At 38.7% G+C, this 13912-nt stretch overlaps 1 protein-coding gene across 5 annotated transcripts in view; it reads right to left on the reverse strand.

Moving 5' to 3' along the window:
* Nucleotides 1–13912, reverse strand: part of CDC14B (cell division cycle 14B) — a 101231-nt gene that overhangs the window by 54928 nt on the left and 32391 nt on the right. For 3 of the 5 annotated variants that reach the window (XM_082842606.1, XM_082842604.1, XM_082842605.1), the window contains exons 2-3: nt 663–753; nt 39–114 (exon numbers count right to left, since the gene is read on the reverse strand). In XM_082842606.1, the coding sequence (XP_082698732.1) occupies nt 39–114; nt 663–753 (167 nt within the window). Of the gene's footprint in view, nt 1–38; nt 115–662; nt 754–2092; nt 2160–13912 lie in introns of those variants that run through there. The other 2 variants (XM_082842603.1, XM_082842602.1) reach the window with 1 other exon arrangement.

Genomic DNA, 13912 nt, shown 5'->3' on the forward strand with positions numbered 1-13912 from the left:
GATTACTTAAGTGAAATCTTCCATAAGGAATACTTTACCTTTAATTTCTTATTAATCTTGCAGCAATATCTGTAAACCATTGCTAGATTGAGTGGTCCAAAATCTGCATAGAAGCTGCAAAAATGAAAAACAAAAATGTGTATGTATATTCCACATGCTTTGAATATAAATGCCTTTTTGTAGCTACAACATCAAAATAAAGCAAGAAAGCACACACCAAATTATTATAGGTCACACAACTTAAAGGTACTGCCTTACTAATGGAAGAAATACTCTGGTAAAAGATGACTATTAAAATACCTGACAAGTGTTAAAATGCCTAAATCTAACCTCAAATAACAAATAAAAACACTTTCTGAATAAAAAAGCTGTTTTTCCACACATTTTTTTCCACTGGCAAAAACACAACATCTTAGTACTCTAGTTTATATCTCATTATACTGTAAACTGTTAGAATTTCAAATGTAAATTGTTAAATTTAGGAAGGTTCTTTCATTCTGATTTTTTTCCCTAAGGATCTATTTTATTACCAAGGGTTAAAGCAAAAAGTATACTGCAACTAACAGTCAACAGATTTGTAATGTTCCAATTTTATAAACATACCTTTAGATTCTTCAAAATAAAAAAACGTTACTAACAATCTTTGAAAAAGCAATACTTACTTTTCATATTCAAGTTCATTATCTATGCTGAAATAATGTACATTTGATGAACTCTTTGGTCTGCTGTAGAGAATGGCAAAACAAAGGCGATCTGAAATGGAAAAATTGTAATGTTCCTTCCTTCACATCATTAAAAAACGTTTCATATATCATGTTGCAACTCTTTTCAGATGAAGTCAAATTTTTATTTTTTTTCCCATGCATGTTTCAGATGGTAAGGTTATCAGTGAGTAACTTCAAAATGTTCTGGCTATTTTGGTGGGTAATAATAAGTAAGCAATTTTTAAAAAGGAGAAATTGCCTTTAATATAAGTTTCAACAGCAGTAAATGACTTTTCATACAGCGATACGGCTTGATTTCTGGAAAACTTTACCCTGGACTAAGAAATTTCGGTAAATGGCAGCATGCATTTGATAGCTAGACCACCAGCCTGGATGACTTTCCCTATGTTTCGCTATGTTTTCAAGACATCCTGAAAAGTCATTTCAATAAGAAACTATGTTTTAAGTAGAGAGAAAACGCTTTCAAAATTGCTTCAAAATTAGTTTACGGCTATAACACACAAAACAAACCACATGTTTATCCAATGTTCTTAGGGGTCGCTACTTATTTTTTGATTCGGAATCACTACTTTTGTAATGATTTTTACAATCGGACCATTATAGCAGAGGCAAATGAGAGTATTCTGCAGGATGAGTATGAGATGAACGTGCGTTGCATAAAAGCAGTTAGGCTGCTGTGAGGTTTAGCAAGAATGGTAACAGGGTAAGGTTCAGAGGCGCCACCCTTCCTCTCCTGCCCCACCCCAAAAGGAATTGCCTAAAAATCCTTGGTGAAGCAAAGTCATCCTTAATACCTAGCAGTAGTAATACTAGTAATAGTGCTAGTAGAATACTTAGATTCAAATTGTGGCAAAATTAAGTACAGCCCTTAAAATAGTAAGGAACAAAGGACGCCAGCTGGCATCCTTTCCCCAAATAGTCATTTAAACAATTTTTATAATAGTAATTTAAACAATTCAGTACACACAATTGCTGTATTTATTTCCCTATAAACGCCTCAACTTAAATGTCCTGCAACCACAGACACCCAAACGGATGACGGGGCTGACTCCTTTTCAACCAAAAATGACCCTTGATCCCCATGCAGTGACTACGGATTTTGCTCCCTGAGGTGGAGAGCCCACCAGCCATGGTGTAAGGACACAAGGGTCCGAAATGCACACATCTGTGCGGATTCGCCCCAAGGCAGGACCACGCCTGGTGACTAGGAGTCCCAGGAGGCCACCCACTCCCAAGAGACAGCATCGGCCCTGGCACCGAAGCTTAAAGGCACATCTTGGTCATCAATGGGGGCCTCCTCGACCCCCGTGCACTGCCCGATGCCCTCTAAATAGGGGGTGTCCCGAGGGCGCGCCCTCCACACTAACCTTTGATCACCTCGGTCACCAGAAGGGTCCCTGCGCCCTTCAGGCTCATGATCCACAGCATCTGGACGGCGGGGCGGAGGGAAGGACCGGGTGGCCAGGGAGCAACTCGCAGAGAGAGGAGGGCCGTGACTACACCCCCAAAGTTTAAAAAACAAAAAAGTTTAAAGGGACACGCCCAAACACTGGGCACAGCGACGCCCTTCGGCTGGCCACCACACCGCAAGCCCGGGAGAGCCAACCCGGAAGTTCAAAACTTCTCAAACTCCCCAGACGGGGTAACGAGGGAGCGGGGCGCGGAGACCAGCCCCAGGCGCCGGGGCTGAGCTTCGCCCCGCCTCGGGGACACCTGGCGGTCGTCTGCAGCGCCAGGGCGCTCTAGCGCCGCAATTCTGCGCTCAAAGTCGGCGTGTGCAGCAAAGAGTCAGACAGGCAAATGCGAAGAAAGCGGCTCCCAAAGCGACTAAAAGGATTTCTCGGAAGAGAAGGGTTCAGCGGTGGATCTGACCCTCAGCCTCGTGCTTGGCCGCCCTTGCCTCCGCCACCAGGGGGCACTGCAGCCAGGCTGGGCTGAGAGGCCAGCGGCCAGGCTCGAGGACCCCGGCCGGCCTGGAGCTCCGTCCTCTCTGGAGTCGAAACCCGCTGAATGTCGGGCTCGCCTGAGTGCTGGTGTCTCATTTAAAATGCAGCACTTTAAAACTGTTCAAAATTTAAAGGTATGCCTAAAGCCGAGGTCATTCATTCCTTTAAGGGCCTCAGATTTCGCCTCAGAAAAATACTAGGATGGTTGAAAAAAATTCTGACACCATGGTAAACGACAATTTATTTTCTAAACCTAAGTTCCTATGTTAGTATCAAGTGAGAAAAAAATAAGTTGCAGTATGAGTACGGTCCCAATTTTGTTATCTATAATATGGCAGTGGGATTATGGTTGATTTTTATTCCCTCCTGTATTCTTCTAAATTTCCTACAGAAAAGTGTTACTTTAATAATCCGTGAAAAAAATTTTCAATGATTCTCCCTTAAAACGAACAAGCAATACAGTAACAACTCTTTCCCAAGAATTACACTTTATTTATCATCTCAATACAATATACACATTATATATCACAATATATACATTTTTGCCTCAAAAGTAAAGCTGCATACCTACTACCCTTATTTAAACTTCCAGATCAAAGACTTTAAATGTAAAAAAAACAAAACTATTAATTATTTTTTAATAAAGAATGCCTTTCTAAATGAAACAAAATCTAAAAGCCATGAGAATCTGTTAAACTAATAAGCATTTTTTAAATGGTCTTCATGGCAATAAACACAAATTCAACGGATAAACTGGAAAAATATTTCAAGTACATCTCAAGAAGATGCCCAACTTCAATTTTGTGTTATTGCAAAAATGCAAATTTAAACTACAAGGTACTACTTTTCCTTCAGACTGGCAAAAATGAAAGGAGTTTGATAAGGCACTGTGTTGGTGAGGTGGGGAAACAGGTACTCTCACTGCCTGTGGGTTAGAACATAAACTGGGACAACCTCCATGAAGGGCAACAAAGGGCAATTTAGCAGAAATTTCCAAGACTGAAAATTGAACACGGGCAAGATTGCCAAGATGGACAGCGTTATAGGTGTTTACAGGCTGGATGATTTATAGGTGTGTATTTAAAACACAAATGTATATGATTGTATACGAAATCTTGCATATCTCTGGAAGGAAACACAAGAAACGGGTGTTTGCCTTTATAAGGGGAAACTGAGTATCTGTATATAGGGAAGGGTAAGAAAGATTTATTCGTTTTTGTAACTTTTGAATTTTGTAACATATATTACCTATTCAAAATTATGAAGCTTTTGAAAAGTGAACCTGTGGGCTAAAAGTGTTTTCCCAAGGCTGACTCTTCATCAAGATATGAAGCATTCAGTAAACGTAGTATAAGACAATATGGAAAATGTCCTTTGCACACATTTAAATAACAGAACTTCTTAGTAACCTCTTGCTTGCTACCATCTCTTGAAATCCAGTTTCTTTTAACAAACCCAAATAAAACTGGAAGGAAATGGGGAGAGGTTTTCCCTCCAAGTCCAAACCTGAAATTCAGTTCCCTAGGAAATATTTTATGTATTACAGGTCGGGGAGGAATCACTGATATTTTATGTCCAATTATCTCTGCACAATATATTCTCAAAATTCTATTGTTAGAGTCATATTGTGATAAACCACAACAGAGGCTACAGTGCTGGGATGAGAGCTATTTATTAGAAACCTGAAGCTAGAAAACAGGTCTCTTTACGTTTTGCTTAAAAGTTCGTGATTAGGGCTTCCCTGGTGGCACAGTGGTTGAGAGTCTGCCTACCGATGCAGGTGACGCGGGTTCGTGCCCCAGTCTGGGAAGATCCCACATGCCGCGGAGCGGCTGGGCCCGTGAGCCATGGCCTTTGAGCCTGCGCGTCCGGAGCCTGTGCTCCGCAACGGGAGAGGCCACAACGGTGAGAAGCCCGCGTACCGCAAAAAAAAAATAAAAATAAAAGTTCATGATTAAACTTATAATCCTATTGTAAACACACGTATCCTCCCTTTAATGTGTTTGTTGTCCTCCCTTTAATGTGTATGTTGTCAAAAACTGAAGTGGTAAACTCTCTTCCCTCTATACCCCATCACATAATGTCACCATTCCTGCTTCTTTGACTGATATAATACAGTAGAAAGAAATGAAATCTCATGGTTTTAAAATACTGACAAAAACATTCAAAATCCATCCTTGTGCCAAATTTGTCTACAGTTCTGATTTGGCTTTTGGCTTTTACTACTTCTTTCTTTAATAAATATTTGTTAAATAAATGAATAACATTTTCCTGCATAACAACTAGCTATCTGGGGGACAGTTAATCATAAAACAGAGAGAGGTATGTTCTATACCAGGGGTCCCCAACCCCCAGGCCATGGACCAGTACTGGTCCGTGGCCTGTTAGGAACCGGGTGGAACAGCAGGAGGTGAACAGCGGCAAGAAAGCAAAGCTTCATCTGTATTTACAGCCGCTCCCCATTGCTGGCATTACCACCTGAGCTCTACCTCCTATCAGATCAGCGGTGGCATTAGATTCTCATAGGAGCGTGAACCCTACTGTGAACTGCGCATGGGAAGGATCTAGGCTGCGCGCTCCTTATGAGAATCTAATGCCTGATCATCTGAGGTGGAGCTGATGCAGTGAGCTGGGAAGCGGCTGCAAGTACAGATTATCATTAGCAGAGTGGTTTGACTGCACAGAGACCATAATAAATCAATGTGCTTGAATCATCCTGAAACCATTCCCTCCCTCCCCCGCCCCATCCTTGGAAAAACTGTCTTCCAGGAAACTGGTGCCTGGTGCCAAAAAGGTTGGGGACCACTGTTCTAAACCAATTGAGAAATATATATAGCAGTCAGGTGGCAATGATAATACAGTATCTACGTTTTAGTAGAAATGATTAAAATAACTCTACTATGGACACAATGAACTTCTCACTATTTCTGTTCCCCCCTGGAACTAGACTGACTTCACAAGTCCTGGCAGAGGAAATGGAGAAGTGCAAGGCTTCTCTATTGGATAGGGAAGTCTGCCCTTGGTGAGCTAACTGTAAGAAAAGCAGAAGAGAGAATCACACCCCTCGGGAACAAGAGAGAACAGGCCAAAGAACAGGCTTCACCTGAACAGTGACTGTCCCTCGGAGAGGGTCAATAGCCATCGCTCTCATCTATTATTAGTCCCTCATTCTTTGATATAAGTAGTGACCAAGGGGAGCAGAAGAAATGTTCATAAAACTACTGATTAATAAAAAGAAGCAGTATCCCCTAAAACAATGGCAGCTAACAGTTATTGAGAGTTTAGTGCCAGGTATTATATTAATAAGCTCATTACAACCTACAAAGCAAATACTACTACAACTATCAATATTTTCCCAGAAAGGAAACCTAACCTTAAAGAGGCAAAATGACTAACCTGAGCAGAGTCACAAAACTTGTACAGTAGCAGAATTAGGATCTGAACACAGACTATTTGGGTGAAGCCTGAGATTTTTAAATTCCTGCCTCAGAGACTTGCCTTAATATAAAGCAAGAGTAATTAAAACAATACTATTTTAGCACAGCAACACAGAAACATGAACCAAGGCATATATGAAAACCTAGTATATGAGAAAACTGGTTTTTCAAATCAGTCACAAAGAAAGCCATATTCAATAAGGGACAAATGTCAAAGTATGAAAAGAAAATGAGGTTCCAATCTCACATACTATATAAAACAAATACCAGTTGAAATAAGTTTTTAAAATCTTTCAGGTAACTATAAAATTATAGCAAATAATTTTACAATTTAAATGGGGTTTTTAAGCATGACACAAAACTCAAAAGTTATAAAGGAAAAAAAGCAACAGAAACTTACAGAAAATATATAATAAAGGGCTAAGCATCACAACTGATAAAAAGTATCTGTAAAGCAATATAACAACCCAACAGAAAATAAAAATCTATAAAGGCTACGAACACTCAATTCAGAAAAGAAATACAAATAGCCAATAGCATATTAAAAGAAAATTAATCTTACCAGTGGCTCAACATTAAAAAGTCCAACATCATGAATAGATTACAGGAGAAAGCCACATAATTATGTCATTAACTACAGAAGTCATTAAAATCAACTCATTCCCCATTAAGCCTTTATACAATGGGACTAAAAGAGAACTTCCTTAAACTGATAGATTATCTTCCAAATACCTCTAGCAAAATATAATACTTCATGCCTTAACTTTGTAAGTATCTCCCTGAAATGAAAAACAAGAAAAAAATTCCTACTACCATTACTCCTATTTAATAATGTAATAACTGGAAATACTCACTGATGCCAAGATAAGAAAAAGAAATGAGAGAAGACTTAGAAAGGAAGAAACAAAATTGTCCTTATTTACAGACGATTGTCTGCCTAGAAATTACAAAAGAATCTGCAGACAAACTATTAGAATAAATAAATAAATGTTTGTAAACATTTATTTATTTCTGGATATAGATGATTAACACAAAAATCAGAGGTTTTTCTATATACGACTTGTAATAACTAATTTATGAAATATAAGTGCTTAATTATTTATGGACATATGGAAAGATAAAGCAGGATTTTTCTAAAATTTTATTTTTTTATACAGCAGGTTCTTATTAGTTAGCCATTTGATACATATTAGTTTATATATGTCAATCCCAATCTCCCAATTCATCACACACACCCCCCATAAAGCAGGTTTTTAATGGGAAGATTCAATGTCACAAAGATGGTAATTTCCCTCAAACTAAATGCAACTCTTATCAAAATCTCAACAGAGCTTTCCACAGAACCTAACAAGCTGATCCCAAAATTAATCTAGAAGACCACAGGGCCAAGAAGAACCGAGACCATTTTGAAAACGAACAAGAAGGGAGCCCTTGCCCTACCAAATATTAAAACTTACAATAATTTAGGCTTGTAGAATTGGAACAGATCTACTAGATCTTTATCTATTATATACAACAGCCCAGTAAGAGACTACACATACACAGAAACTTCCCTTATGACACGCATTACACATCAATGGGAAAAGTAAGAATGCTCAACACACATGGTGTGGTGACAATTGGTTGTCCATATTGTCTGGGGTGGAAGGAGGGGGGAAATTCACGATCCTCATCTCATACCACAGGCCACCAACCCCCAAAGAAGAAAAAAATCTCAGGTGGATTAAAAGCCTAGCTATGAGAAGAAAAGCTTCGCCAAGTCTTAGAATATAGAAAAATAACTCATAACAGTGGAGTAGGGATGGATTTTTTTTTAAACAAGACTTAAAAAGCCCAAACTATAAAGCAAAAAGATTGAGAAATTTGATTATATGAATATGTAATGTTTCTGCTCAACATAAGACCCCAAAAACAAAATTTAAAAAGATAACTCACAGACTAGGAAGATAGGTACAATGCATAAAAGCAACAAGGATTAGTATTCCGAATTTACAAAGAACTATGAATCAAAGAGAAAAAAGCTAACACCCCAACAAATAAATGGGCAGAGGATGGGAGTAAGAAATTCACAAAAGAAGAAACCTAATTGTCCTACCTTGCTCCTCTTTTTCCAATCTACCTACAGTGAGTATGGTTTTGGTCTACTCTATGTCCTGTGATGAATTGAGTTTATTAGTCAGAGTAAGGTATGGCAAAAATAACCCTGAAATCTTAGTGATTTAATTTACAACAGAGGCTATTTCTTGCTGGGGGGCTATGTTCAGCCCAAGGATCCAAGATGATGGAGGCTCCACCAGTTTGCAGATGCACCATCTGGATTTATCCCTGGGGTTGCCAGTGACTGCTTGTGTAAGTAATTCCACTTGCCTACAGATCTAAATGTACACAGGTATAAACCAAGCCCCATAATGTTATCAGTAATAAAGCTTACATTTTAATCTTTATCTGTTTAACTCTTATGTTCCTCAAAGAATTAGTACAGAATTAAGGTGGGGAAAAGAGTAATCTTGTCTAAAGATGCTCCAGACACCCTCCCCCCAAATTATGTTAGTCTCCATATTCACCTGTATTTCTAAAATATTTTGTAAATGAATTTTTAAAAGGGAGCCACTAGAAGAATTTTAATAGTTTTTATACCTTTCAAATCACTGGAGCCAGTGAAAAAATAAAACGAAGAAAACGTGACCAAGGCACCAAACAGCAAGAAGAAGCATGGCAAAGAGAAAACAAAAGTCCAAACATATCAGTAAAAATAAAACATGCAAAATATTTAAATTCACCTATTAAATTTTTTTTTCAAATTGAGTTTAAAAAAATTCAACCTATATATTGTTTAATAGAGATAGTTAAAAGAAAACCATATAAAATATTTAAATCAAAGGATAGAAAATGGTATGCTATACAGTTGCCAGGAAAAAGAGCAGGTATATTAATATCAACAGCAGATGAAACAGAATTCACAGCAAATAACAATAAAGACAAAGCTGTTTCACGATTATGTTATCTAACAAGAGATTACAACCATCACACACCTTATGACAAAAGATTTTAAATCTATAACACAAAAACTAGTGAAAATAGGAAAAATTAGTAAACCCATAATAATAGAAGGTTAACACACCTCCAAAAAATAAAATAAGTAATTAGAAGCCTGATCTAGTAAATACAGAGAACCATTTTCAACAGAGAGCACAAACTTTTCAAAACATAGGATATTCACTGAAGTCATCACATATTACGTCACAAGGAAATCACAACAAATTCAGGAAAGCAAAGATCATACATACAGATCATACAGTTAACACAATACAAAATTTGAAATTCATTGATGAAAATACAACAAGCAAAAATCTATCAACATGCAAATGTTTAAAACCCATTTCTAAATAACTTGCAACAAAGGGAAATTAAAAGAGAATTCAACAGGGCTTCCCTGGTGGCACAGTGGGTAAGAATCTGCCTGCCGATGCAGGCGACATGGGTTTGAGCCCCGGTCCAGGAAGATCCCACATGCTGCGGAGCAACTAAGCCTATGTGCCACAACTACTGAGCCTGTGCTCTAGAGCCCACAAGCCACAACTACTGAGCCCACGCGCCTAGAGCCCATGCTCTGCAACAAGAGAAGCCACCACAATGAGAAGCCCGCGCACCGCAACGAAGAGCAGCCCCCGCTCGCCTCAACTAGAGAAAGCCCACACAGCAACAAAGACTCAACACAGCGCCCCCCCAAAATTAATAAAACAATTCATCACAAATTATTTTAAAATTAATCTCAATAAGAATTCATGTTAAAATCTGTGGAATATGCTTAAACAAAAATCTGAAGAAAATCATCTGCTTAAAAAAGGCTCCCTCTGTCACACCATTCACAAACAAAAATAAATTCTACCTGGATTAAAAAGCTGAACATAATAGTTCTGGTTCCCTACATTCCAGGCCATGGTAGGATTGTCCTGACTCCTCTGAGATTAAATGAGTAGAGGTGAAATATATGACTTCCAGGCCAGCCCATTTAATTGATGGTACAAAACCCTATAGAACTCTCTTTCCCTCTGACCAGCAGCGATCGAGATAATAGCTGAGGGCTTCCCTGGTGGTGCAGTGGTTGAGTCTGCCTGCCGATGCAGGGGACACGGGTTCGTGCCCCGGTCCGCGAAGATCCCACATGCCGCGCAGCGGCTAGGCCCGTGAGCCATGGCCGCTGAGCCTGAGCGTCTGGAGCCTGTGCTCCACAACGGAGAGGCCACAACAGTGAGAGGCCCGTGTACCGAAAAAGATGATAGCTGAAACAGAGCCATTTTAGAAAACTGGCCATATTTATAAAAAATGAACATCACACATCTTTTGACTCAGCAATTCCACTTCTAGGCATATATACAACAGAAATGCATACACATGTTCATCAAGAAAGGTACAAACAGTGGTTTATAGAATCATTATTTGTAATAGCCAAAAATTGAAAACAAATCAAATGTCTAGAAATGGTGGACTGAAACACTGTGGTACTTTCTCACAGTTGAATATTATATACCAGCAAGAATGAGTGAATGAACTTTGACCATGCACAACATCATGGATGACTCTCAATAACACACTGTAGTGAAAGAAGCCAAACAAGAGTATGGCTTCATCACACAGTCTGACTCCATTCAGATAGATTTCAAAGGCAGACAAATCTATGGCAATTAAAAATTATGATAGTGTTTATTCTTGGTAGGGGAGTGACTGTGAAAGAGCACAAAGGAGTAGTTTCTAGGGTATAGTGATATTCTCTTTCTCAATCTCTCTGCTAGTTACTTACCCATGATGTACAAAGCTGTCAATCAAGTTCACTTTGTGCACATTTCTGTGTATGTATGAATCATTACAACACATTACAGAGATCTGTGTATATTATAAAATAAATTAGACTTCAGTTATGTTATACTGAATTAAAAGTTATATGTGTAGTAGTTATGCTCCACTAGCTGGGTCACAAAAGTAAGAAGATTTATAACAGTTCTTACTAACCAGTGATAGACATGTGTCATGAATAAAAAATAAACCTTTACTTGTTACATGCCACTAAGATGTTGGGGTTGTCATCACAGCATAACCTAGCCTATCCTGAATGTTACATATCTTTAGATATTTAAGTCTTAAACTAAGATACAAAATGCAAAAGCTATAAAAAGAAAGGATTTGATAAATTTACAAAAGACACCATTAAAATATTTTTAGAAAGGGGGTGGGAAGAAAGTAGAATACAGGATTCAACCTGAAAAAACTCCCAACAGCCAAAGCTGGAACAATTTGAGCAATGAAGTAAGTACATAATATTGGATTATAACTGAAAGTATAAAATAAATATGAGGACTTCCCTGGTGGTCCAGTGGTTAAGACTTTGCCTTCCAATGCAGGGGGTTCGGGTTTGATCCCTGGTCAGAGAGCTAAGATCCCACATGCCTTGTGGCCAAAAAGACCAAAACATAAAACAGAAGCAATGTTTTAACAAATTCAGTGAAGACTTTAAAAATAGTCCACATCAAAAAAAAATAATCTTTAAAAAAATTTTTTTAAATAAATATGCATGAATATATGCTGATATAAAAAAAAGTGATTGAATAAATAAATGAAAAGACCAATCTTCCTTATACAAGAATTCCAAGTAATATATACAGATACTTCCCTCTAAGAGGTAGAGCTTAACTCTCCTCAACTTCGAGTATGGGTTGGACTTAGTGACTTGCTTCCAAAGAATATACTGAGTTGGCCAAAAAGTTCGTTCGTTTCCCCATAACATCTGGTGAAAAACCCGAATGAACTTTTTGGCCAGCCCAACAGAATGGAAAGGAAAAGATAGTAACTTTACAGAGGAGAAACCTGGCCAACACTACTTTAACCAAGTGTTCATAATTCATCAGTGATGTTATGTGGATATCATGTACCCCCAGATGTGATCCAACAAGAAGGGTGCTTCTCCTGTGTCGTATTTTATTCCAAAAATCCAGTCTAGTCATTAGAAAATATCAAACAAAATTTGAGGGACGTTCTACAAAATACCTGACCAATACTCATCAAAACTGTCAATATCATGAAAAACATAACTGAGAAATTCTCATGAACCTTAGTGGCTAAGGAGATGACAACTAAATGCAAGGTGGTATCCTAGATTAAATGCTGGAATAGAAAAAGGACATTAATGGGAAAACTGGGGAAACATGAATAAAGTCTGGAGTATATGTAACAGTAACATACCAACCAGTGTTGGTTTCTTAATGCCACATGGTAATGCAGGATGATGTTATGAACCGAATTGTGCCTCCCCTCCCCACAAACTCATATGTTGAAGCCCTAGCCCTCAGTGTGCCTGTATTTAGCGATAGGGCCTTTAAAGAGGTAATTAAGGTTAAATGAGATCATAAGGGTGGGGCCCTAATCCAATAGGACTGGTGTCCTTATAAGAAGAGGAAAAGACTCCAGGAATGCATAGCACAGAGTAAAGGCCGCATGAGGTCACAGCAAGAAGGCAGCTGTCTCACCAGAAACCAATCCTGCTGGCACCTTGATCTTGGAATTCCAACCTCAAGAATTGTGAGAAAATAAATTTCTGTTGTTTAAGCCAATAAGCGTGTATATCTTATTATGGCAACCTGAGCAAACTAATACAAATGATAACATTCAATGAAACTAAAACTGGGTGAAGAATATACAGAAACTCTCTGTAGTATCTTTGTAATGTTTCTGCAAATCTAAGTTATTTAACCTAGAAGGAAATGGACAAATTCTTAGAAAGGTACAATCTTCCAAGACTGAACCAGGAAGAAATAGAAAATACAAAGAGACCAATCACAAGTACTGAAATTGAAACTGTGATTAAGAACTTCCAACAAACAAAATTCCAGGACCAGATGGCTTCACAAGTGACTTCTATCAAACATTTAGAGAAGAGTTAACACCTATCCTTCTGAAACTGTTCCAAAAAATTGCAGAGGAAGGAAAACTCCCAAGCTCATTCTATGAGGCCACTATCACCCTGATACCAAAACCAGACAAATATACAAAAAAAAAAAGGAAAATTACAGGCCAGTATCACTGATGAACATAGATGCAAAAATCCTTAACAAAATACTAGCAAACCAAATCCAACAATACATTAAAAGGATCATACACCATCATCAAGTGGGATTTATCCCCAAAAGGTAAGAATTTTCAGGGACTTCCCTGGTGGCGCAGTGGTTAAGAATCCGCCTGCCAATGCAGGGGACACAGGTTTGAGCCCTGGTCTGGAGAGATCCCACATGCCGCAGAGCAACTAGGCCTGTGCCCCACAGCTACTGAGCCTGCACTCTAGAGCCCACAAGCCACAACTACTGAGCCCACGTGCCACAACTACTGAAGCCCGCACACCTAGAGCCTGTGCTCCACAATAAAAGAAGCCACCACAATGAGAAGCCCATGCACTGCAATGAAGAGTAGCCCCACTCACCGCAACTAGAGAAAGCCCACGTGCAGCAACGAAGACCCAATGCAGCCAAAATAAATAAATAATAATTTTTTTAAAAAAAGAATTTTTCAATATCTGCAAATCAATCAGTGAGATATGCCACATTAACAAACTGAAGAATAAAAACTATATGATCATCTCAAGAGCTGCAGAAAAACTTCTGATAAAATTCAACACCCATTTATGATAAAAACTCTCCAGAGAGCTTCCCTGGTGGCGCAGTGGTTGAGAGTCCGCCTGCCCATGCAGGGGACATGGGTTTGTGCCCTGGTCCAGGAAGATCCCACATGCCGCGGAGCGGCTGGGCCCGTGAGCCAT

This window comes from Leucopleurus acutus (genome assembly GCF_964270905.1).
Source record: "Leucopleurus acutus genome assembly, chromosome: 7".
Lineage (NCBI taxonomy): Eukaryota > Metazoa > Chordata > Mammalia > Artiodactyla > Delphinidae > Leucopleurus > Leucopleurus acutus.